Source organism: Microcaecilia unicolor, chromosome 8 (assembly GCF_901765095.1).
Source record: "Microcaecilia unicolor chromosome 8, aMicUni1.1, whole genome shotgun sequence".
Taxonomy (NCBI): Eukaryota; Metazoa; Chordata; class Amphibia; order Gymnophiona; family Siphonopidae; genus Microcaecilia; species Microcaecilia unicolor.
Genome location: NC_044038.1, coordinates 38408192 through 38431593, shown reverse-complemented (window position 1 = coordinate 38431593; position 23402 = coordinate 38408192). Strand labels below are relative to the sequence as shown.

The 23402-nt window shown below is 42.3% G+C and overlaps 1 protein-coding gene across 6 annotated transcripts in view; it reads left to right on the top strand.

Moving 5' to 3' along the window:
* The window catches only part of CLEC16A (C-type lectin domain containing 16A), a 365691-nt gene that overhangs the window by 95616 nt on the left and 246673 nt on the right, over positions 1 to 23402 (top strand). For all 6 annotated transcript variants that reach the window (XM_030211400.1, XM_030211398.1, XM_030211399.1 and 3 more), the window contains one exon: positions 10532 to 10645. In XM_030211400.1, coding sequence (XP_030067260.1) covers positions 10532 to 10645 — 114 coding nt within the window. The remainder of the gene's footprint in view (positions 1 to 10531; positions 10646 to 23402) is intronic.

The following is a 23402-nucleotide window of genomic DNA, read 5'->3' as shown; positions in this document are numbered from 1 at the left end:
CTTTTTGACAAGGACCACTGACCATCCTGTTAATATCTTTTTTGAAGGTGCGATCTCCAGAATTGTACACTGTACTCTAAATGAGGTCTCACCAGAGACTTATAGAGATATTATCACCACCTCTTTTCTTCTGACTATTCCTTTTTCTGTTCACCTAAGCTTTCTTCTGGCTCTGGCCGTCTCCCTTTTGAACTGTTTTGCTACCTTAAGGAGTGGAGGAGTGGCCTAGTGGTTAGGGTGGTGGACTTTGGTCCTGGGGAACTGAGGAACTGAATTCGATTCCCGGCACAGGCAGCTCCTTGTGACTCTGGGCAAGTCACTTAACCCTCCATTGCCTGCCGCATTGAGCCTGCCATGAGTGGGAAAGCGCGGGGTACAAATGTAACAAAAATAAAATAAGATCATTAGAGATTATCACCCCCATGTCCCACTCTTTCGAGCACAGAAGTACTTTCCCACCTAAATGACACTGCTTCCTTGGGTTTCTGTAGCCCAAGTGCATGACCCTGCAGTTTGTAGCGTTGAGTCTCAGTTGCCAATTTTTGGACCATTCTTCTAGCTTTGATAGATCCCTCCTCATGCTATCCACACTGTCAGGCATGTTTACCCTATTACAGAGTTATCCGATAGCCCTTCTTCAATATCACGCACAAAGATGTTAAAAAGAGCCAGGCCAAGGACCAATCCCTACGGTACACCACTGGTTTCCTCAGAGTGAACCCCATTTACCACCACCCTCTGTCTCCTTCCACTTAACCAGTTTCGAAGTAAATTAGTCACTTTTTGGTCCAGATTGAGGGCACTCTGAGCCTTACAAGTGGTGTGGATTTCAGTGCTAGTCTTCCCCCGAGTCAGTGATCTTGGATTGCAAAACAGTATCACTGTTTTTTGGGAACTATTTTATGTGCACATTTGTTTTTGAAAGCAGTGGATTTTTTTGGCCAGTGATAGAATATGAGCTTGCTAGATCATTGTTTGAAGGTATAGCTCCTTTTATGACTGAGGTCTTTTTTTCTCCACTTTTTTTTGAATTAACATTGAGATTAACTTAAAGATTAGGTAATAATAGTTTTCTACAGTGTATTTGATCTGTAATGATGGATATGTATTTGTGAAGTGAAGATTTGGTATCCATCTATTCCGTTTAGTAGTCATTGTGATTTCAGTTACCCCAATATTGACAGGTTAAATGCCACATCAGGGAGTGCTAAGGAGGTAAAATTTTATAATAGTTTCCACTATTTTGCCCGGAACTGCAGTCAGGTTTACTGGTCTTTAATTTCCCGGATCACACCTGGAACCTTTTTAAAAAATCGGTGTTACATTGGCCACCCTCCAGTCTTCAGGTACTACGGACGATTTTTATGACAGGTTACAGATCACTAACAACAGATCAGTGATTTCATGTTTATCACTCTTTAACTTGTCAATTTGGCTTAGTACATCTTCCGAGTTCACCAAGATTTCTTTCAGTTCTTCCACATCGTCGCCCTTGTGCTATTTGCAGTGTGTACTTCAGAGAGCAAGTCCTGGCCATCTGTGCCCTACATGCTACCCGTTAATTTCCACCTTTTGAGGAGAGAGAGGCATCTGCCACTGCATGTGCTATGACAGGGGCTCCTGCATGTTTGGGTCATGGCTAGAGTCGCTTGTGGCTATGAGGTGCCGAGAGCAGAGCCTATATGCTGTTGTGGACCTGAACTTCAGGCCATGGTGACTTTTTTTTCCCCCCTTGGCATACCTGATCAGGTCTCACGGTTCTCCAGTGTGCCATAGCACTCTGGTAGGAAACACTAATTTGGACTGTTTGTACAGAAGCAAGTCCCTGCCGTTAAAAGTATTTTATACCAAATACACTTTAAATATAACACTAGGGGGCCTTATTCTATCACTAAAAAAGATTGCTTAGTTCTGCTCAAAGGTATTCATTTTTTGTATCATTCTGGTTAAGTGGAATCTTTGTGTATCTGTTTGATAGATTATCTGTTCAGGAAACAGATATGACTTTACCTTGCCTACTTGGCTAGTGTTGATTCTATCCTTCCATAGCTTCAGGTTTATAGAGCTTTCTCATCTATAAGGGACCTGAATTATTAGAACAGTTATGTGAAGATCACATAGTAGGAAGTCTTTCTGTGCCAGCTTTCTGAACGCTGTTTTATTACTTTTCATGATTTAATACACTGTGCCAATCAACAAAATAACTTGGTAGAAGGAGTCCAGGATGAACAGGCAAAAAGATAGATAATAAAACGTCAGTATAGCACACAAGACTTTATTAAATGAGCACAAATTTGATATGGCCCTGTTTCGGTGGGTGCCTGCATCAGGGGTATAATATCACCCTTAGATAAACATCTAATATAATAATTTGTACCATCAACGTTCCGTGGCTGGCTGGCTGAGTTCGTAACATCCTGACGTCAGCAAGCCTCCAGCGTTCCATTCCCTCTCACTGTCCCACCCTCGCGTAAAGACGAAATGACATCAGAGGGCGGAACAGTGAGAGGGAAGGGAACGCTGGAGGTGAGCTGACGTCAGGATGTTACGAATGCAAGCAAGACTAGTGAAGGCAATGAAACGCTGAATATGGAGGGGAGGACAGAATCAAGGGACATCGAGAGGAGGAGAGGGCAGGGCAGAGGAGAGTCGACATGGATGGGATGGGAGGAGAGAGAATCGCGGGACACGGATGGGAGGGCAGGGCAGAGGAGAGTTGCTGGACATGGAGGGGATGGGTGGAGAGAATCGTGGGACATGGATGGGAGGGCAGGGTAGAGGAGAATTGCTGGCCATGGAGGGAATGGGTGGAGAGGAGAGAATCATGGGACACGGAGGAGAGGGCAAGGTAGAGGACAATGCTGGACATGGAGGGGGGAGGCCAAGGCAGAGGAGAATCGCTGGACATGGATGGGATGGGAGGAGAGGAGAGAATCGTGGGACACGGATGGGAGGGCAGGGTAGAGGAAAATTGCTGGACATGGAGGGAATGGGTGGAGAGGAGAGAATCATGGGACACGGAGGAGAGGGCAAGGTAGAGGACAATCGCTGGACATGGATGGGAGGCCAGAATCCTGGGATATGGAGGGGAGGGCAGGGCAGAGGAGAATCGCTGGACATGCAGGGGAGGCCAGAATCCTGGGATATGGAGGGGAGGGCAGGGCAGAGGAGAATCGCGGGACATCAAGGGGAGGGCAGTGCGGAGGAGAATCGCTGGACATGGAGGGGAAGCCAGAATTGCGGGACACGGAGGGGAGGGCAGGGCAGAGGAGAATTGCTGGACATGGAGGGGAGGCCAGAATCGCGGGACACCGAGGGAGGGCAGTTCAGAGGAGAATCACTGGACATGGAGGGGCCAGAATCGCGAGATATGGAGGCGACAGCAGAGCACAGGAGAATCGTTGCATATGGAGGGGAGTTCAGAATCGCGGGATACGGAGGGGATGTGAGGGGAGGGAAGAATCGCCTTAAAAACATAATCACCATTACAAGATAGCCTTGCTAGCGCCCGTTTCATTTTTTTGAGAAACGGGCCTTTTTTTTTACTAGTCATTGAATAATTGAGTGAACCTCAATCTTGCATAAAACTGTATAACTTGATTGGCAGTAACAGTGTTCATCCTTTCATCCTCTGTCCTTGCACCAGGTTATTTTGTTAATCACCACCCCTGTTTTGTGCCTTTGTTGGACTGAAGCCTGTACATTGCACTAAGGCTGTATTTACAGTGCGTATTAAGCCATGCTGCTGTATATAGTTCAAAAGCTGGTTTTCAGACACTTGTATGTGTTCAAAATTCATCATTTCAGAACTATCCACCTTGTATTTTCTTGCATTGTACATGTAATTTCCACATTTGAAGCTGATTTTTATAATGGTATGGTCATGGAAGGAGATTAATTTTAGATTGTACAAGGTGTGAAAGATTGAGACAACAAGAGATTATTTTTCTTTTTGGATGGTGTACAAAATCTAACTGTTGTAAAGCAGAAAAGAAAGCAGAACAGAAGCATATCTGTGGGAAAATGGCCAGTAAAGCTAGATAATACAAATGATTGTATTTTACAGAGCCATCAGGGCTAGGGTTTTTTCTACTGTTGAGTAACTGCCAGTCTAAGTTTGCATAATCCAATTCTAAATAATTTAGGAAAAAGAAGTTGAATAATGTCTTCACATCATCTGTTATGTGACCTTTTCTCTGATCATTGGTTAAAGTGAATTTATGACCAGTCAGTAACGTAAAATTATGTTCAGCAGTATAATTTTTCTCTGAACCTGAGGAGGAGGTAAGTGCTAGCAAAATGATACAGGATCTGTGTCAAAATCCCAGTGAGATGAGACTTGAGGACCTAAGTATGTTTACCCTAGACCCTGGCCTTCTGAGGTGTTAGTGCAGTTGCTGCAGAATTTGGCCCTGGCTGTGGAATTACCGAATCCCCATAGAATTGTTTGAACCAGGAGTCCAGTCTCTGTTCCGAGCATCCTCTGATCATTCCCAGTTCCCCTTCTCATCTCCTATGGAATTGTCCTTAATCAGCAGGGATTTAGACAGGGATTAGTGTGGGGGAGTATATGAGAATTTTAGGTTGTATGTGTGTTGGGTAATGTGTGTGTTCATTTAATTTTGAGTTGTATATGCAATGCAGGAATTTGAAGACAGTCACACTTTATCATCTTAATATAGATTATGTCTAATACATTGTGGTGGTCATTTTCAAAGCCCATAGACTTACAGGTCTTTATCTGCTATCATTTAGTTACTATGTGCTTTGAAAATGAGCCCCTGTAAAACTATGTCGTAATTCTACAAATAATAAAATTTAAGAACCTAAAATCTAGGCTGAGTTAGGCCAAGATCTATCAAGTTTAACATTATGTCTCCAAAAAGTCACAAGTACCCAGCAGATCTCAAAAAAGTGCATTTATTTTCCATAGTTAATTTCCCAGAGATGAACAATGCCTCTTCCAAGTCTCGCTGGCTAATAATTTTTTTTAGTGGACTTTATTACCTATTCAGTAAAATGAACCAACTTTTTCATATGATTGAGATGACTGTTTTTAAGTGAGCAGAAGTAAAGAAATATATGTTTTTTTAATTATTATTTTCTTTATTCAGGAAGAAAAAAATCTCTCATTCAGAACACTCAATTAACAATGTAGGACACTTAAAAATATCCAGTTACATTGTCCACCACCCCTTTTCTCTAAAGAATGTCATTATGCCCCAACTTCTAACTAGAGTTCACACCCTTTATTAATAATCTTCCAATGAGCTACATGCCGTATGAGACAGTGAACACCACAAAGGCTCCCAAAGTATTTGGAAAGCCCTCTACTTTCCTGGTTTAGCTTTCCAAACTTGGAGTTCTTCCACCACCATCAAATTAAATACATTTCTCCATTGCATGAGATTGGGAAATTCTGTACTTCTCTAATTCATTAATATGTACTTCTGTGCCAGTATCAAAACTTTCTGGAGCAATCCCTCCCCCCCCTCCACAAGTGAACAGATCAAGTGAAGTACAAAAAAAATAGTGATACTTCCACTGCCTTTTCCACACTCGCCCCCAAAATCTGTCCCAAAAAGCCCGTCGCCTGTTTCCAGTATCTTCAGATCCTTTCACAGTGCCAAAATAAATGAGCAATGGTGGCATTATCTTCAGAACATTTTAAACATTGTCCATCCCCAGGAAGCCCCATGGCTACTGCTAGTTTCTGAGAAATGTATGTGACCATCTCTAGGAAATGGTGTTTAAAGTCAGCAGAAACAAAAAAAAAATGAGGATTTAATGAATTCTGTTACAGCAAACAATTTGTAATACTGTCCTTTTATGTGAACAAATTAAAAAAAGGTACAGAAGTTCAACCATCTAACTTTTGCACACCGCTTATAGGACCCGTGCCATTAAAAACTGACCATTCTCAGTATTTTGGATCCGCTACTTTAGTCACCTTTTCCCAGAGAAGGTCGCATATGTCCTCAATGAATACTGATATTGTTTTTGGAATCCTCAATTCGTTGTTTCATGTGGTATGGCTCGCACATTTTGTTGAATTACCTCAGTACTTGTACGAACACCTAGGTCCCGACACCGCTTTTCCATGTGTGGGGCTTAATCCAAAAATGGATCATTGTGTATTAAAATGTGATATTTAAAGCTGATTTTGGAACCCCTCTCACTATCCAACAACAAACATTTCTCCAGATTCTTTCTCTCCGCCTCTTGTAAATCTTGTCTCCTCAGGGAATGATATAATGTTGGATTTGCAGATATGCTTAGGTGTATTTAGCCTCTACATATCCTAGATGTCTCAAATTTGTAAAGGACACAAGTTTTTCACCCAACCTTTTTTTTTCATCCCATTGTTAACCCTCTGCCTAAATGTTATACTTTCCATTCTCATGGGAAAATAGATTGCCTTTAAATGGATAATCATGGGGGTAACCTCCTTATTAATCCCCTTCTGCTTACAAACCCAATGCCACATTTGCTTCAAAGGTTTTATTACAACACTAATTTTAACCAACTGTGGAAGCTGTAATGGCTTAGCATGCAACACAAAAGCTAGATTCAAGGGAGCTCCTGTGTCTTCCGCTCATCTCGAGAACACATGCTCTTCTGTAATGTTCTATCTTGCTCCCTCTCTATGGAAATCTCTTCCTAAATACCTCCATCTTGAAGCATCTTACCCACAATTTAAGTCCTCCTTGAAGACTTGCCTGATTTCAATTGTTTTTGCTTCATCCCAACATTAACCACTTACTGCAGTATATACTCTTCCCCTCCTTGGAACAGCATTTTAAGTAATTTTATGTAATTTATCTTTCCTCTTGTTTTTAACTTTCCTTTATCATATTGTAGTTCCTTTTCCATTTTTTTGTAAATGTTTTATTGTTTATTTTATTTGTTGCATTTGTATCCCACATTTTCCCACCTTATTGCAGGCTCAATGTGGCTTACATAGTACCGTAATGGTGATCGCCAATTCCGGTATGAAAATTAACAGTGTGGTATTGCGTTAAAGTTCATGAGTAACAGAGAAAATTGGTAGTTTAGGAGAAGGAGTTAAGATTTGACCAGTTCTGGGATAAGTTTCGTTGTGTTGCAGGGTTCAGGTGTTTAGGTTGGATCCTTATGGTATGCCTTTTTGAACAGATTGGTTTTTAATGATTTCCGGAAGTTTGTTAGGTCATGCATTGTTTTCATGATGATTGGTAGTGCGTTCCATAGTTGCGTGCTTATGTAGGAGAAGCTGGATGCATATGTTGATTTATATTTTAGTCCTTTGTAGCTTGGGTAGTGGAGATTTAGGTATGTGCGTGTTGACCTTGATGTGTTTCTGGTTGGTAAGTCTATGAGGTCTGTCATGTAGATCGGGGCCTTGCCGTGAATAATTTTATGAACCAGGGTGCAGATTTTGAACACAATTCATTCCTTGATTGGGAGCCAATGTAGTTCTTCACGTCGGGGTTTGACGTTTTTGTATCTCATTCTTCCAAATATGAGTCTGGCTGCGGTGTTTTGGGCAGTTTGGAGTTTCTTAATAATTTGTTCTTTTCATCTGGCATAGATTGCATTGCAGTAGTCTAGGTGGCTTAGTACCATTGATTGTACCAGGCTGCAGAATATTTCTTTTGGGAAGAAAGGTTTAACTTGTTTGAGATTCCATATTGCTTGGAACATTTTCCTTGTTGTATTTTTCGCTTGGCTTTCTAGCTTGAAGTTTCGGTCGATTGTAACTCCGAGAATTTTCAGGCTGTCAGAAACATGAAGTGTGTAGTCTGGGGTGTGTATGTTGGTGGGTTTATTCGTATTGTAGAGGATAAGGCAGTGTGTTTTTTTCTGCGTTGAGTTTTAGTTGAAATGTATCCGCCCATGAGTTCATGATTTGCAGGCTATGTTGGATTTCATTTGTGATTTCTGTTGGATCGTGTTTGAACTGTTAACTGTTGTGTTAACAGTTCACAGTTAACTTTGGAAGTTTGAAGAAATCAGTATATGCAGCTGGCAACTACATGAGCTAAGTAGTGAATCCATTGGTTTGAGTTATCGATTTATGACTTTATACTTGTGATTTTTGCGACCACTTTTGGTGTTGATTTTTGAATTGATTTTGAAATCTATTGTGCAATGGTTATATTCAAAGAAAGGTATAAAATTGTTTTACTTAATTTTAGTGGAGGTTGTTTACATTTTCTTCGCTGGCTTCGTTATTGGTGGGGAGTGGCCGAATTAGAGGGATGGTTGCTGGACCCCCAAGAGCACACAGCTGGCCTTGTTCAGCACCTCACATGACCTCCTCTTGCATGGTGTTTTTAGCTGTAGAATGGTTTGTTCAATGATGAGTATGAGATTTTATTTTTAATGAGGAAATATGCTAGAGGTAGACCAAGCCAAACACTGAATGAGAAATGAGTGAGAAATAACTAGAAAAGAAGAACTTGAAAGGCATTTATTTTGGATTAAGGAAAGGAACAGGGTCCAACTAATGTTGAGAAGGCAATTGATGATATGAAAAAAGGAAGGAAGTAAATTCATCAGTAATGATGGCGAAAGAAAAGGAAGGCAAGAATGGATTAGGCAGAAAATTGCGGTCTAAGACATTTTTAAGGTGCTACTAGACAGGGCAGTGGTACAAACCTTGTACTCGTGGAGGGTAATTTTATAATGGGGCCTCTATATGAAATGTCCAAAGTGCTTGTTTGTGCTCATTTTATAAAGGTGAAAGGGTGCAAAATAAGGTGCAAATGTGTTTAAATTGCTGTGGTGTTATTATTTAATATTAAGAGAGAGCATCAAATCATCACAGACGGTATAGGCGGACATAAGGCTGTGAAGCTTATAGAAGTCAAGTGCCAACTTGTTCATTATAAACAAAAACTTCTCAGAAAAAGAAATATAATGCATTTAAGAAAGACACGCTTGTCTGGGTTGTTTCAAAGATGCAGAAGCACCAACATTTTCTTCAGCGGTAGGAGCTAGAAGACGCTGTCCAACTGCACAGGTTATTGAAATATCTTCTGATATCCATGTTTGCTGGTGCTGCAGTTTTAATGTTTTTTTACTATGTGCCTTTTTAAAATAAACTGTTACAACTGTCCTTGATGACACAAAACTTCTCTGGCACAAATTTACACCTGCTCCGAAGAAGGTGTAAATGTTTGTGTACTCTGTGCATGCATAGTTTATAAAATAACTAGCCGTTGAGCCCGTTAAAACGGGCTGGTGGGTCGCCGCCACCCCCACCGCCCCTCCACCCGGCCCGTCTCTTCGCTAGTCAATTTACATCTCCGCAGCAAGCACATATCAGCTGATCTCCCGTCAGCCTTCCTTCTCTGCCTGTGTCCCGCCCTCGTGTGACGTAACCTCAGTGAGGGCGGGACACAGGGAAGGAAGGCCAACGGCAGCTCAGCTGATCTGCCTGCTGCAGAGATGTAAGTTGAATAGCGAAGAGATGGCCGGGTGGAGGGGTGGCGGCAGCGGCGACTCCGGGGGGGGGGGGGAGTACCAGTGGCAGCGACCTCGGGGGTGGGGGGGTGGCGACCTCGGCGGTTCCCTCCCCTTCGCACAGTTTCCCTCTCTGTCCCGCCCCTCCATCATCACGTATTGATGCGGGGCGGGACAGACAGGGAAATCTCTACTGCGCATTTGCGAGTGAGTACGGTCACTCGCCGTTTATATGTTTGATATCAAATTATAAGCACTGATGTTTCAAAACTAAATGAGTAGTATTAATCCTCTTCAGCATAGCAGCTTCAAAAGAAATGAGTTTATCTGATAGTTGGATCTCAGCGATCATAACTGTTCTTAATCGGTAAGCATTGTTATGATCATTGAGTCAAACTGCTGTGGTCTATCTATCACATAAACTAAAATCTTTTGAAAGCGTTGTGCTGAAGAGGACAGTTTATAAAATAAACATGTACAGTACAAATACTTCCAAACTTCACCTCCAGGAACGCCCGTGCACAGGTCATATGGAGCCAGTGAGAATCTTGTACTGTCCCTACTATTTATGTGAAACCATGGTTTACACATGGAGCAAGTAAAATTATCCCCATAAATAATCTTTTATCCAGTATCTTGCTGATATATTTTTCTTTTTAGATACAGTTCCAGTTACAATTAAAATACTTCAGATCAACCAATAATCATGTTCAGTATTACTCTACCAACGGTATTGTCTTCCTCAGTCTTTTAAAAATGAGAAATTGAGTTGGTTTTGCGGATTAGGTAGCACGGAGAAAATCGGAAGAGTTCTCCACAGTACCAAGTGTACATGATAAACATCCTCGGTTAGTTTTTACAGCAAAGATGGTACATGTAGGAAGGGGGAAGAAGAAAGACTGATGTGTACACCAAGAGGGCCATTTGGATTATATGGGTTCAGCACGCACGGCTGTCATTTATAAGGCTTTTATAAAACATTCATGGAATAGAATTCATTCTCTACCACTGAATATTAAATGATGTAGGAACTCAGGTGAACAAACCATGTATGAAAATTTTGTTGCTGTCCTTTTCTTAACAGGTCTTCTTAATCATACATTATGCACCTTTGGTGAACTCCCTTGTGGCTGTTATTCTAGATGGGGATCTTTCAGTGTTCTCTTCCAAACCAGAACAAGATGCGCAGAAATGTTCTGTAAGTAGCCTGATGAAAGTTTCTAATTTCTGAAGCTGATATAAAAGAGTTAAGGAACTTGTTATTCTCTGAGTTGTTGCATCTGTCCTGGTCTTCCCGCATCTGAGTACGTGGAACCGACATTTCAGCCATCTTTGGTTCCACATACTCAGACGCAGCAAGACTCGGAAAGCTGCAGTAATTATGATGCCAACTGTAGAAGCCTAAGAGAACTTGATATTATTACAGTTTTGAATCACAATCCAATAAAACTCACTAGTAAGCATCTTCTCATACTTAAAGTGTTTTACAGTCAAGATCTGTGATCTTGGGAGGTAGGATGGCTGCCCACTCCGAACCTGGATGTCTCTTTCTGTTTTGTTTATAGAGATGTAGCCGTGTTAGTCCACTTCTAAAGAGAGTCAATAGAAATAGAATAAAATGAAACATAGAAAAGAAAATAAGATGATACATTTTTTGATTAGCTTTCGAAGGTAGCCCTTCTTCGTCAGATCAGAAATATTTGCTGTTACTTATCAAAATTTGCTTATTTCTGATCTGACAAAGAAGGGCTACCTTCGAAAACTAATCAAAAAATGTATTAAGTTAGTCCAATAAAAAGGTATCATCTTATTTTCTTTTCTATGTTTTGTTTATAAAATCTTTCTTTAAGTTATTAATGTCAAAACATAAGCATCTGCTGTAGGTGTTTCTGTTGTAGGTGTGGTAAGAGCGGTATCTGGGCCAGTGGATACCTTTTTTGGGGAGGGGGGCAAATTCACTGATTGGGACTGTATTAAGATGCAGCAGATTGACCACTCATTCATTGAATTGCTGCATTCTGGGTCGCACATCCCCTCTCCAGAATTCCTTCTAGGAGTTGAAATCTTTGGATTTTTTTTTTTTTTTTTTTTGGATTTGCAGAATCATTATCTCTACTAGGCACCTGCTGAAATTTGGAGGCTTTAGAAATATAGAGGTGGCCCTTACTCTATTGAACACTGAAGAAAACTTTGTATAGATCATGCAGGTGGTGCAATGAATGTCTGTTTAAAATTAGGCCAGTATTTTATAAAAGGCATGGTGATCACTGAGCATAAAACATAGTGTCATGGTTGAAAATGAGGCTTTTTAAAATTGCTCAACACATCATATATGGGGGAGTGGGTGGGGGTGCATGGGGTTTGGGACAGAGATCGAACTTAATTACCAAAAGTGTGTGCATAAGTTTTCATGAAAAAACTACCCATAAAAAAAGTTTGTGTCCACAGTTTTCCCAGGTTCCTTTTCAAAGGGAAATATATTTGCTTTGAAAATTGAAATCGGCAGGTTGAAAGTAGCATCAGAATTTACACACAGATGCTTTTTTTTTGAAAAGATGCCCTTTTAGGAGAGTTTTTACTAAGCTGTGTTAAGCACCTAACACAGTTTAAATCACATAGTAGCCATTAGCGTGGATCCACAATAACAACTACTGGACACTAAAACATCCAGCACGTTAACCCCCCCCCCCCCCCATGTTAGCTGCATAGCATAGATAGTGGTGGGTGAGGGTATGACAAGGAAAGAGCATAGGTGTGGCCAGCTCTGACAGCTAGCTCATGGGTTGGTGCTGCATTCGAGTTGTCACGACTGCCGATAGCATGGCTTCACTTAATACCACCTGAACAGGTGACATTAAGTGCAGCTGTGCTGACAGCAGTCTAATAGTGCAGTAAATATCAAAACCCAGTGGTGGCCATGCTCCCTTGACCTTCCCACAATTCAATATCTCCACCGCCCCCCCAAACAGCTTAACCTTACTTAATCCCTCCTGATTTCCTCTTCCCCCAGAGAGTGTAGCCCTTATCCAGTCTGTCCCAAGAGATTATTCCCCACCAGAGGTGCCCCTCCTCCACCCCCTGAGGATCTTACTGGGGGTGGGGGGAGTTTTGTTTCCATGGTAGTCTAGTGGAGTGTTTTTCAACCGGTGTGCCGTGGCTTATTGGTATGCCGTGGGAGCCTCAGCCAGAGACCTAGCATTTTGAGAACAGGGCTCTTTTTTTTTTCTTTTCTTATTCTGCAGCTTCTCTGTACTAGTGTTAGCTCTTCTCTGGGCTTATATATTCATTCGTCTTGCAATCTTGCTACACTCCATGATCACATTTCTCTTTTTTACAGAGCTAGTGTTTGGCAATGGGAGGGGTCTCGGGCAGTGGCGTTTCTAGGGGGGCTGACACCTGGGGCGGATCGCCGATGCGCCCCGCCCCCCGGGTGCAGCACCCCCCCCCGGATGCAGCGTTGACACCCCCCCCCCCCGGCGCACACCGCTGGGGGGGGGGGGGTGTACCGCGCGCTCCTGCCTGCCGTTGTTCCATGCTTCTTCTCTGCCCCGGAACAGGAAGTAACCTGTTCCGGGGCAGAGAAGAAGCATGGAACAACGGAGGACAGGCGCGCGCGGCACCCCCCCCAGCGGCGTGCACCCGGGGCGGACCGCACCTACCGCCCCCCCCCCCCCCCCCCCAGGAACGCCACTGGTCTCGGGTTCAAAATGGCGCTGATGACCCCTAGCAATAGTTGCAATACTGTTGCTAGGGGTCATCCTTCTATATAAGGATAGTCACTCATTATATGCCGGGGGGGGGGGGGGGAGATGCAGAGAGGCTCACAGCCTAGAGATGAATACGTGACTGTGTGAATGGTGTAAGAACATTTTGGCTTCCTGGACCAAAGGCTGTTGAGCAGATATAGCAGCCACCTGTGGTTGTGGGAGGAGTTGCAGGGTTGCCGTTTGGGAGATTTGAGAGGAGGTAGGGTTTTTAGGGGGATTCAGGGAAAGGTTTGGGAGGGGGATGTGCCACCATGGATGTTCTTTTTGGATATTTTTCATTGGCAGATAGCCTGTGCTATCTCCCAAACCTTGTGATGTGGTGCCTTTGCAGCAATTGTCTGTCTGTCTGTCCTGTGCCATAAGTGTACACCCCGCATTAACCACGTGGATTTGCACTTAGTGTTCATGCAGTCTAAGTACCTCTGTCATAACATATGGTTGGTCACATACAGCATATGGTACTTCGAACCAAACTTTGAATTTGCAAAGAAAAGAATGTTTAACTTAGAAGCGATGAACTGTTTTGATCAGGTACAGTATTTAATGTTGTGCATCCTTGGATAGCATTTTATCCTTGCTGATTTTGAGTGAGTGAGCCTGGGCAGTGCTTTCTTTAAAGAAAACCATGTTCTTTTGCACAGAACTTTAATTTGAAAATGTGTGTAAGGAGCTGCAAGGGACCCATATGAGGAACCATTTGCAAATGTCTATCCTAATTCTGCAACAGAAGACATTCTGGAAGGTGTGTTAACATGAGGAGGGATCCAGAGAAGCTTGAGCAATGGTCCTGAGCCTAGTAGTAGTACTGCAAGACTTACAGATGACACCATGGAGGATGGCAGCTACTTTTTATTTATTAATTTTAACATTTATATCCCATGATATTCCAGTAGATGCTGGTTCAATGTGGCATATATTACTAACAAGAGTCTGTCATATTTGTTCAATATGGCTTACACAGTATACAGGAAGCATAATAAGCAGAATCTGCCGTAATTACTCCCTATGGCTTACAAAGCATACAATTTAGACATCAAAGGGCGTTCTGGTCAAGATCATATTTCAACTAGGAAGGAACTTTTCAGTGTTACCTATATAATGAGATTTTTGGAAGAAAAAAGCTTGTAAGTGGATATTGGGTTATTCCTCTCACTTCGTTTGTGCCCTAGTATGAAAACCTTACGAGTATGTATTTAATCCTAAAAAATACAGTTCAGACATTTGAACTTTAAAAACTCGGGGGTGCAGTACAGTCTAGGGCAGTGATGGTGGACCTATGGCACGTGTGCCAGAGAGGGCACGCAGAGCCCTCTCTGTTGGCACGCGCGCCCAGCCACTTTCCCAGTGGAGGAGAGGGAAAATAAGTTATCTCAGGTTTTTTACATTGTCTGGCTCTGTTCTGGGCTGGCTTGCTTGTTTCTTCAATGTTCCGGGCTGCCGGCAGTGTCAGTGCAGTAAGCACTTTGCCTTCGGCGGCCCGGAAGCTTTCCCTCTGTTACAGTTTCCTGTCCCGCATAGGCGGGATGCTGCAACACAGAGGGAGAGCTTCCGGAGCCGCCGAAGGCAATTTGCTTACTGCACTGACACTGCCGGCAGCCCGGAACATTGAAGAAAAGCAGAGAGCGAGCCCAGAACAGAGCCATCTCACTGGGATTGAATCTTACCTTCTGCCATTCAGGCAGGCACTGCATCGGACCCCCTGCTGGTGACGCCATCATCTGGGGCTTGAAGCCCGATAAGAGCGTGGCCCTACTGCACAGTCTTTGAAGCGGACATCTGACCGGGACTGAATGCTACCTTCTGCTGATCGGGCAGGCACTTCAGCAGACCCCCTGCTGGTGAAGCCCGAAAAGAGCTTGGCCCTACCGCAGTACACATGTGCCGAAAGGGGCAGGCCACTCCTCTTTCGAGCCCCTTCTGAACTCGGAGGAGTAGGGACATAGCATCTTCTGTGATATGAGAAAGAGGAGGAAAGGGCAAACTATGAGTGCTACTGCAGTGGCATTACCATCAGTACGTGGTCCTATGGGCCAGAATTTAAGACCGATTGGTGCACCAGGGTCAGCAGACACAGTGAGTACCCTCTCCCCAGCTACAGTTTCTCTCTCCCCTCCGAGGCGTATGTCACCTCCTCAACCTGTTCTTAATTCACTGTTACGAACTAGCACGCCTGTACTAGCTGATGCTGGTTCGTTTTCCTTCAGATTGGTAGAGAGTGATGTAGATGAAAAACAATGTGGTGTAACCTAAAGAATCCACTTCATAATGCCTCATCGTAAAAGGCACAGAGAGGGTTTTAAGAGTCATTGATTTAACAAGTAAATTCCAAATGTTGTAATGATTAAACTTTTCACCGATGATGTAAAATTTTGAATATTTAAATCACGGTTCTCGGGGGGGGGGGGGGGGGGATTTAAGTTCTGTTATTCAGGTTAAATTGCCCTGTTGGCACTTTGCGATAAATAATTAGATTTTGGGTTGCTGTTTGGGCACTCGGTCTCTGAAAGGTTCGCCATCACTGGTCTAGGGGATGAAGTTCTTCTGTATACAAGATGGGGGATGTAGGTGTAATTGTATGTGATGGTCTTAAAATAGAAAAACCAGTAGATAAAGTGTTTGCAAAAGCTAGGACGCTTGGTTGCTTACGAAGAAGAATGTCCTGCAGGAAAAGGAGGTGATAAGCTTCTGTATATGTGTCCGGTGAGACCTTATTTGGAGTGCTTTGTACAATTCTGAAGACCACATCTTCAAAAAGATATAAACAGGATGGAGTCGACCCAGAGGGTGGCTACTAAAATGGTGAGTTGTCTTTCTTGTAACGCATATGGGGACAGACTTAAAGATCTCTATGTATACATTGTAAGAAAGGTAGGAGAGGGGGAGGTATGATATAGACATATAACTATCTCCTTGGCATAAGTGCATAGGAAGCAGGACTCTTGAAAGGAAGCTCTGGAATGAGGGTCATAAGATGAAGGTGAAGGGGACAAACTCTGGAATAATCTAAGGAAGTATTTCTTGATGGAAAAGGTGGTGGATGCGTGGAATGGCCTCCCAGTGGAGGTAGTTGAGATGAGTACTGTATCTGAATTCAAGAAATCATGGGACAGGCACACATAATCTCTAAGGGAGAAGATGTGGAGTTCAGCAGTTGGTGAGAATGGGCAGAATAGAAAGGTGATATGGTCTTTATCTGCCATCATTTTCTGTGCTTCTCAGTAGTGTTGCTCTGTTCAGTGTATCTTTTCTCACAAATCTGCTTGCAGTTTTTTTCATATGCAGTACTTGCTGGTAAAACAAAGCAGTACCAGTAATTCTTTCACATTACGGGAAAGAGAAAGTAGGTTAATAAACCTGTCAGCCCTAGACAGGTAAATTCAAACCACATCACACACAGGAAGCAACTGGAGACTTCTCACCAAAACGGAAGGAAGTTAAACCCCAGCGTGACTGTTGTTAAATAAAGTTATGCTGTGTTCATAACATTTTATGTTCCTAAATTGCTCTGTAGTCATCTTCAGAGCTCAGTGATTGACCAGGAGTCAATTATCTCGGTTTTAGGTTTCATCATGTTTTTGCGTTGATATTTCTCAGTCATCACTGATTAGCATCAGTCTTAATTTGTAGGCCTGTTAAATTTTGAGAAGGTTTGCAAAATTGTAAGTTACTTAATTCATAAAAAATTGTAGATAAAAATATGCTAACATATCTAAATGCACAAAGAAGGGACATTATAAGCGATATCAAAAGTGCACTGTTAGCACTAATGATGTGCATTTAGACATGTTAGTCTGAAGGGTTTAGCTGATTTTTATTTTTGAGAAAGCAGAAAAATTCAGTACTTCAATCTCCTTTTTCCCATGACAAAGAGCAAAAAGATTAAAATGTATTACTATGATTGAAAATTGACAGGTCTGAAATTAAAAAAAAAAAAAAAAAAAGGCACAACATTTTGGAAGGTTTATACTTTCCCCTTAGTACTGAATCTTTACTATAATCTTTGATTTTTAGTAAAGATTCTAGCTCGGGAGTTAAAGGGTCATCTCAGAGGAAATGCAGCACTTGTACTTCTGATCATCCTTTAAATAACCTGTCTGCAAAAAAATCTGTGGTGGCCAAAATGGACACTGAAGTCCGTCTCCCCCTCCATATCCGTCTCTATTGGTCAGTTCTGACAGTTTAGTTTTGAAGATTTCAAGATTTTTATCATTCTAGTAAGGATCATTTCTAACTAATCAAGATAAAAGTTTCTGAGTGATTGCACCTTTCATTTTTATAGTTAAGCTTAGAGCATTTGTGTGAAACCTAGTGTGTCCTTGAGTGTTCTTCAGACAAAGTACACAAAAAAAGGCTCAGGGCATGGTTCTAACACTCGACCTATTTCATCAACCTCATTCTTATGAAAGACAACCTGGGAACATTGAGTATAGCTCGCCATATGTCTTATCAGTTCAAGGTGGGTTACAAAATCAAAGAAATCAGATTCAGTCTTCTGGGAATTACAAATTCAAATAAGCGAAAAACAAGAACCATAAAATACCACAATTAAGACATAGTTCACGGGAATGGAAAACTTTTCAGGTTCTTTCTAAATATAGTGTATTGTGAACAACATTGCAGAACTGGAGGTAGTGAGTTCCAGAAAGAGCCATCTGGTAGGGAAGAGAGGCAGAAAAAAAGTCTAATCGATTTTAAAGTAGTAACGTTAGGAAATTGTAAGAAAATTGATTTTATGTCTGGGATCTGTGGAGGAGAATTACTAAATCCATCATGTACAAAAGAGCTACTCCCGAGAGGATCTTAAAATATCATCGTACGTACTTTAAATTTGTTCTTTAATTGGTAGCTAGTGTAGTTTCAGATAGTATTCTTTTACTGAATCATAACGTGTTGGGCCATTAAATCTGACTGCCATATTTTGCTTTACCAGCAGGCGGTAAAAGGGCGGGTCTTGCTTTCCTGCCAGAAATGGCCGGGAGGCAAGTAAAGCAGTTGCCGCGTGGCCATTTCAGGGGAGGATCCCTTACCGCCACTCTTTGAGGTGGAGGTAAGGGCTCCCGCGCTAACCTGGCGGTAACCGGGCAGCGCACAGCACTGCCCGATTACCGCCAGGCACTACCCTGCATTACAAATTTTCGTAGCGCCGGAAATGACAGCGCGGTAGGGGTGGGAAGTACCGGTGGGCTGCTGCAGTAGCCCGGCGGTACTTACGAAATAGCGAGCGGTAAGCTCGCGTTGAGCTTATCGCTGCATAGTAAAAGGAGTCCTAAATGAATAATAAAAAATCTTTAGGAAGGAGAATCATGTGCTCAAACCTTCACGGTGGCTATCGATATACCAAGTTGGTCATTCAGTCATCATTGCACAGAGAAAAAGACTTCCAGAGCTTTTACAGTATTTATATCTTTTAGTAGCTATCAAAATTAGTAAGAACTTCTTTCAACTGGCCAAAGATCTAAGATTTGTACATAGAACTGCCCATCAAACACAGGAGCAGTCGCCATCCAAGGATACTCTGATGTTCATATATGTGTATCTATGTATACTTCTCTAAAACAGGCTGGGTTTTGGCACAAAATGGGCTTCCTCAGGGGTTTAAAATCATCTGTACAGCTCCATTATAATACCACAAAAATAACCATTAGCAATCCTAAAGAAATCAAAATAAAATTGTTAGTCACGTAAGTTTTTTTTTTTTTTTTTAACTATAACCTTCTCTATTCAAAATATTACATGTCAAATACTTTCTTTAATGAAATTCACTTATTCAAAAGTGAGAAGCCCCGATTCCTTATAGCCACATTGAATCAACTTCCTGAAATATGTACAAATAAAGTCAGTCATCTCTTCATCCACACGGTCAGATGACCCAAATTGCCCAATCAGAATGATTCTCAGATCTCCTGCAGTGACTCGTTCACCAGTCACCATCTTCACAGCAGCACACTCCATTCTACTTCATGATTTATTCCATTCGGATGAGAAAACTACCAGTAGATCCTGTGTTGTTCCAGAGGCATCACACCCTCATGGTAACCGGACCACACCCAGCACTACAAACCTTTAAATCAGAGAGCTGATTTTGTGTTTCAATGCAATTGACTATAAGTGGAGCCTCCACCCTTCCCAGTGGAGTATTGCTCAGATATTCCTCTATCTGATATGTAAAAGAATCAGGCGACAGGGACTCTCAATCAAATCACTTGTTTAGGTTCACATATGATGGACAATTCTGCATACAAGTTTTCTTGGATCTTTGGCCAGTTGACAGAAGATAAGCAGATTACTAATTTTGATAGCCTTTAAAAGATATAATTACTGTATAAGCTTTGGAGGTCTTTTTCCCCATGTACATTCATGACCGCGAGACATATTTTCAAAACACTTGACTTACAAAGTCACGTGGAGGGGCATTTTTGATATGACGTCTAAGTCCGACTTTGGACGTTTTACAAAAAACTTCTAAAATCCGAATAGGAATGAAGATCATTTTCAAAAAAGAAAATCGTCTATCTTTTGTTTTTGAAAATACTGTTTTGAACAAGGTTTTGTGGTTTGGACGTTTTGTTTTTTGGTCCATTTTCAAACAAAAACCTCCAAGTGCAAAACGCACAAAATCAAGCCATTGCGATGTAGGAGGAGCCAGTATTTTTAGTAGACTAGTCCCCCAAACATCCCAGAAAGACAATAGGGCACCTTCAGAGGACTTCATAAAATGCACCCAGATACACATCTCACGTTTGCTCCCTTATCTTTTCTGCTGAGCCACCCCAAAACCCACTATCCCCAACTGTACACCACTACCATAGCCCTTTCGGGTGAAATGGGCACCTAAATGTGGGTACAGTGGGTTTCTGGTGAGTTTTGGAAGGCTCACAGTTTTCTCCACAAGTGTAACAGGTAGGGAGAGGTATGGGCCTGAGTCCACCTGTCTGCAGTGCACTGCACCCAACACTAGACTATTCCAGGGACCTGCATGCTGTTCTAATGGACCTGAGTATAACATCTGAGGCTGGCAAAGAGACTGGCAAGTAATGTTTTTCATTGCATCTTTGAGGGTTGGGAGGGAGTTAGTGACCACTGGGGGAGTAAGGGGAAGTCACCCCTGATTCCCTTCAGTGGTCATCTGGTCATTTAGGGCACCTTTTTGTGCTTTATTCATTATAAAAACAGGTCTAGCTCAAAACATTGTAGTGTTGGTCTTGGACGGTTTTGTTCTGTTCCATTATGGCTGAAAAACATGTTAGGAACGCCCTAATCTCACCCTTAACACGCCCCTTTGTGATTTGAATGCATTTCTGACGGACTTCATAGAAAAACGTGTAAACATTTGTTTCTGAAATGCCAATTTGGATGTTTTTGTGAGAAAAACATCCAAATACAGAGTTATGCCACTTTTTGGACATTTTTCTCTTTTGAAAATGAGGCCAATAGTAACCTATGGAACTTTGTAAGTCTAAATGCTTTGAAAATGAGCCCCCTAGTATATCTATAGTCGATATGAAGTTTTGAGCAGGTGTTTTTTTTCCCTTTTCTAAAGATTTCTTATTTATTTTGTATTTGGACATCTATGTGAATGTTCAGTCTTTCAGTTTTTTCTTTGTGTGGTTTTCAGATCATGAAATGATCCACATATTCAAATACTCCATTAAGCAGTTCTGCTACGTGAAGCGCTTTCATGCTGAATGTTTGGTGATAGGTTTGATTGCTTGTAGCCTGTTCTCTGCATTTGCCTTTACACTGTGCATTGTGAGTGTGTAAGCAATACTTTAAATGTCAAGCCATTATTTGGTAGCTTACTGAGCACAGGAGAAAGCAATACATCAATAAACAGCATTTAAGAAAACTGTATCTTCAGAGATGGTTAGGGAAAGAAAAATCAATTTCTTGCATTTGTGATTTACCATTAAGAGATAAGAGGTAGTTAAACAGTCTTTACAGAAGCTAGAGGTAAGGCCGACACTGACCTGAAACTTTCATCATAGCAAAGACTGTTTCAGGGTTGACAGAAATTCTTATACATGTTTTTATAATTCAGAACAAAAAATTTCCACACAGCAAAGGAGTCTTCAGTTTGGGCAGCTTTTACTGATTTTCTTGAAGACTGTACCAGTTAGGGAGTGATGAGGGGCTTAGGGAAATCTTAAATGCATATCTTATGGAAGGCTCACCTGCTTATTTGGCAGACTATATATGTGAGTTTGCTGTTGTAGGGGAATAGTAGTGCATTTAATTTCTGAGAAAATGTTTCATCCTGTCTATAGCAGTCTCCTCTGAGAACTGAAAATGTTATCTACCGTACAAGCAGCCGCTGTCAAACAGAACTTCAGAACAAATACATCTGAGCCATTATGCAAATAGGAAGAAGTGGGGCTCAGAAGTGAGAGTTGAGGCTTAGCTTTATCTTTGCCATTGCATGAATTCTGGTGTTTTACAAAAGTTCAGACATACGTTTTATGTAAATAGAAAGGAGTTGGGAAGAACTGAAGTACAACTATTCTGAGGGTTTCTGGTAATCGCAAGCGTGATAGAGTGGAAGAATGGACTGCTGCTCTCGCTGATGGCCCTTTACTGTTTACCTGTAGCATAGATGTACTGAGAGGTTATTAAAATGTTTAAATCTGTCTTTATTTTTTTTTTTACCAAAACCTGGAGAAAACATCTTGAAAATTGGTAATATATGTTTTTTTGTTACATTTGTACCCCGCGCTTTCCCACTCATGGCAGGCTCAATGCGGCTTACATGGGGCAATGGAGGGTTAAGTGACTTGCCCAGAGTCACAAGGAGCTGCCTGTGCCCGAAGTGGGACTCGAACTCAGTTCCTCAGTTCCCCAGAACCAAAGTCCACCACCCTAACCACTAGGCCACTCCTCCACTGTTGCTACTATTTGAGATTGAAGTTGGCCCTTGCAGATCACCAACGTGGCCGCGCAGGCTTCTGCTTCTGTGAGTCTGACGTCCTGCACGTACGTGCAGGACGTCAGACTCACAGAAACAGAAGCCTGCGCAGCCTTCTACATGGAATGTTGCTAGTGGAATAGCAACATTCCATGTAGAGTCTCCAATAGTAGCAACATTCCATGTAGAATCTCCAATAGTATCTATTTTATTTTTGTTACATTTGTACCCTGCGCTTTCCCACTCATGGCAGGCTCAATGCGGCTTACATGGGGCAATGGAGGGTTAAGTGACTTGCCCAGAGTCACAAGGAGCTGCCTGTGCCTGAAGTGGGAATCGAACTCAGTTTCTCAGTTCCCCAAGACCAAAGTCCACCCCCCCTAACCACTAGGCCACTCCTCCACTGTTGCTACTATTTGAGATTCTACATGGAATGTTGCTATTCCACCAATGTGGCCGCGCAGGCTTCTGCTTCTGTGAGTCTGACGTCAGCCTGCGCAGCCTTCTACATGGAATGTTGCTAGTGGAATAGCAACATTCCATATAGAATCTCCAATAGTAGCAACATTCCACCTAGAATCTCCAATAGTAGCAACATTCCATGTAGAATCTCCAATAGTATCTATTTTATTTTTGTTACATTTGTACCCCACGTTTTCCCACTCATGGCAGGCTCAATGCGGCTTACATGGGGCAATGGAGGGTTAAGTGACTTGCCCAGAGACACAAGGAGCTGCCTGTGCCTGAAGTGGGAATCGAACTCAGTTCCTCAGGACCAAAGTCCACCCCCCTAACCACTAGGCCACTCCTCCACTGTTGCTACTATTTGAGATTGAAGTTGGCCCTCGCAGATCACCAATGTGGCCGCGCAGGCTTCTGCTTCTGTGAGTCTGACGTCCTGCACGTACGTGCAGGACGTCAGACTCACAGAAACAGAAGCCTGTGCAATCTTCTACATGGAATATTGCTAGTGGAATAGCAACATTCCATGTAGAATCTCCAATAGTAGCAACATTCCACCTAGAATCTCCAATAGTAGCAACATTCCATGTAGAATCTCCAATAGTATCTATTTTATTTTTGTTACATTTGTACCCCACGTTTTCCCACTCATGGCAGGCTCAATGCGGCTTACATGGGGCAATGGAGGGTTAAGTGACTTGCCCAGAGTCACAAGGAGCTGCCTGTGCCTGAAGTGGGAATCGAACTCAGTTCCTCAGTTCCCCAAGACCAAAGTCCACCCCCCCTAACCACTAGGCCACTCCTCCACTGTTGCTACTATTTGAGAT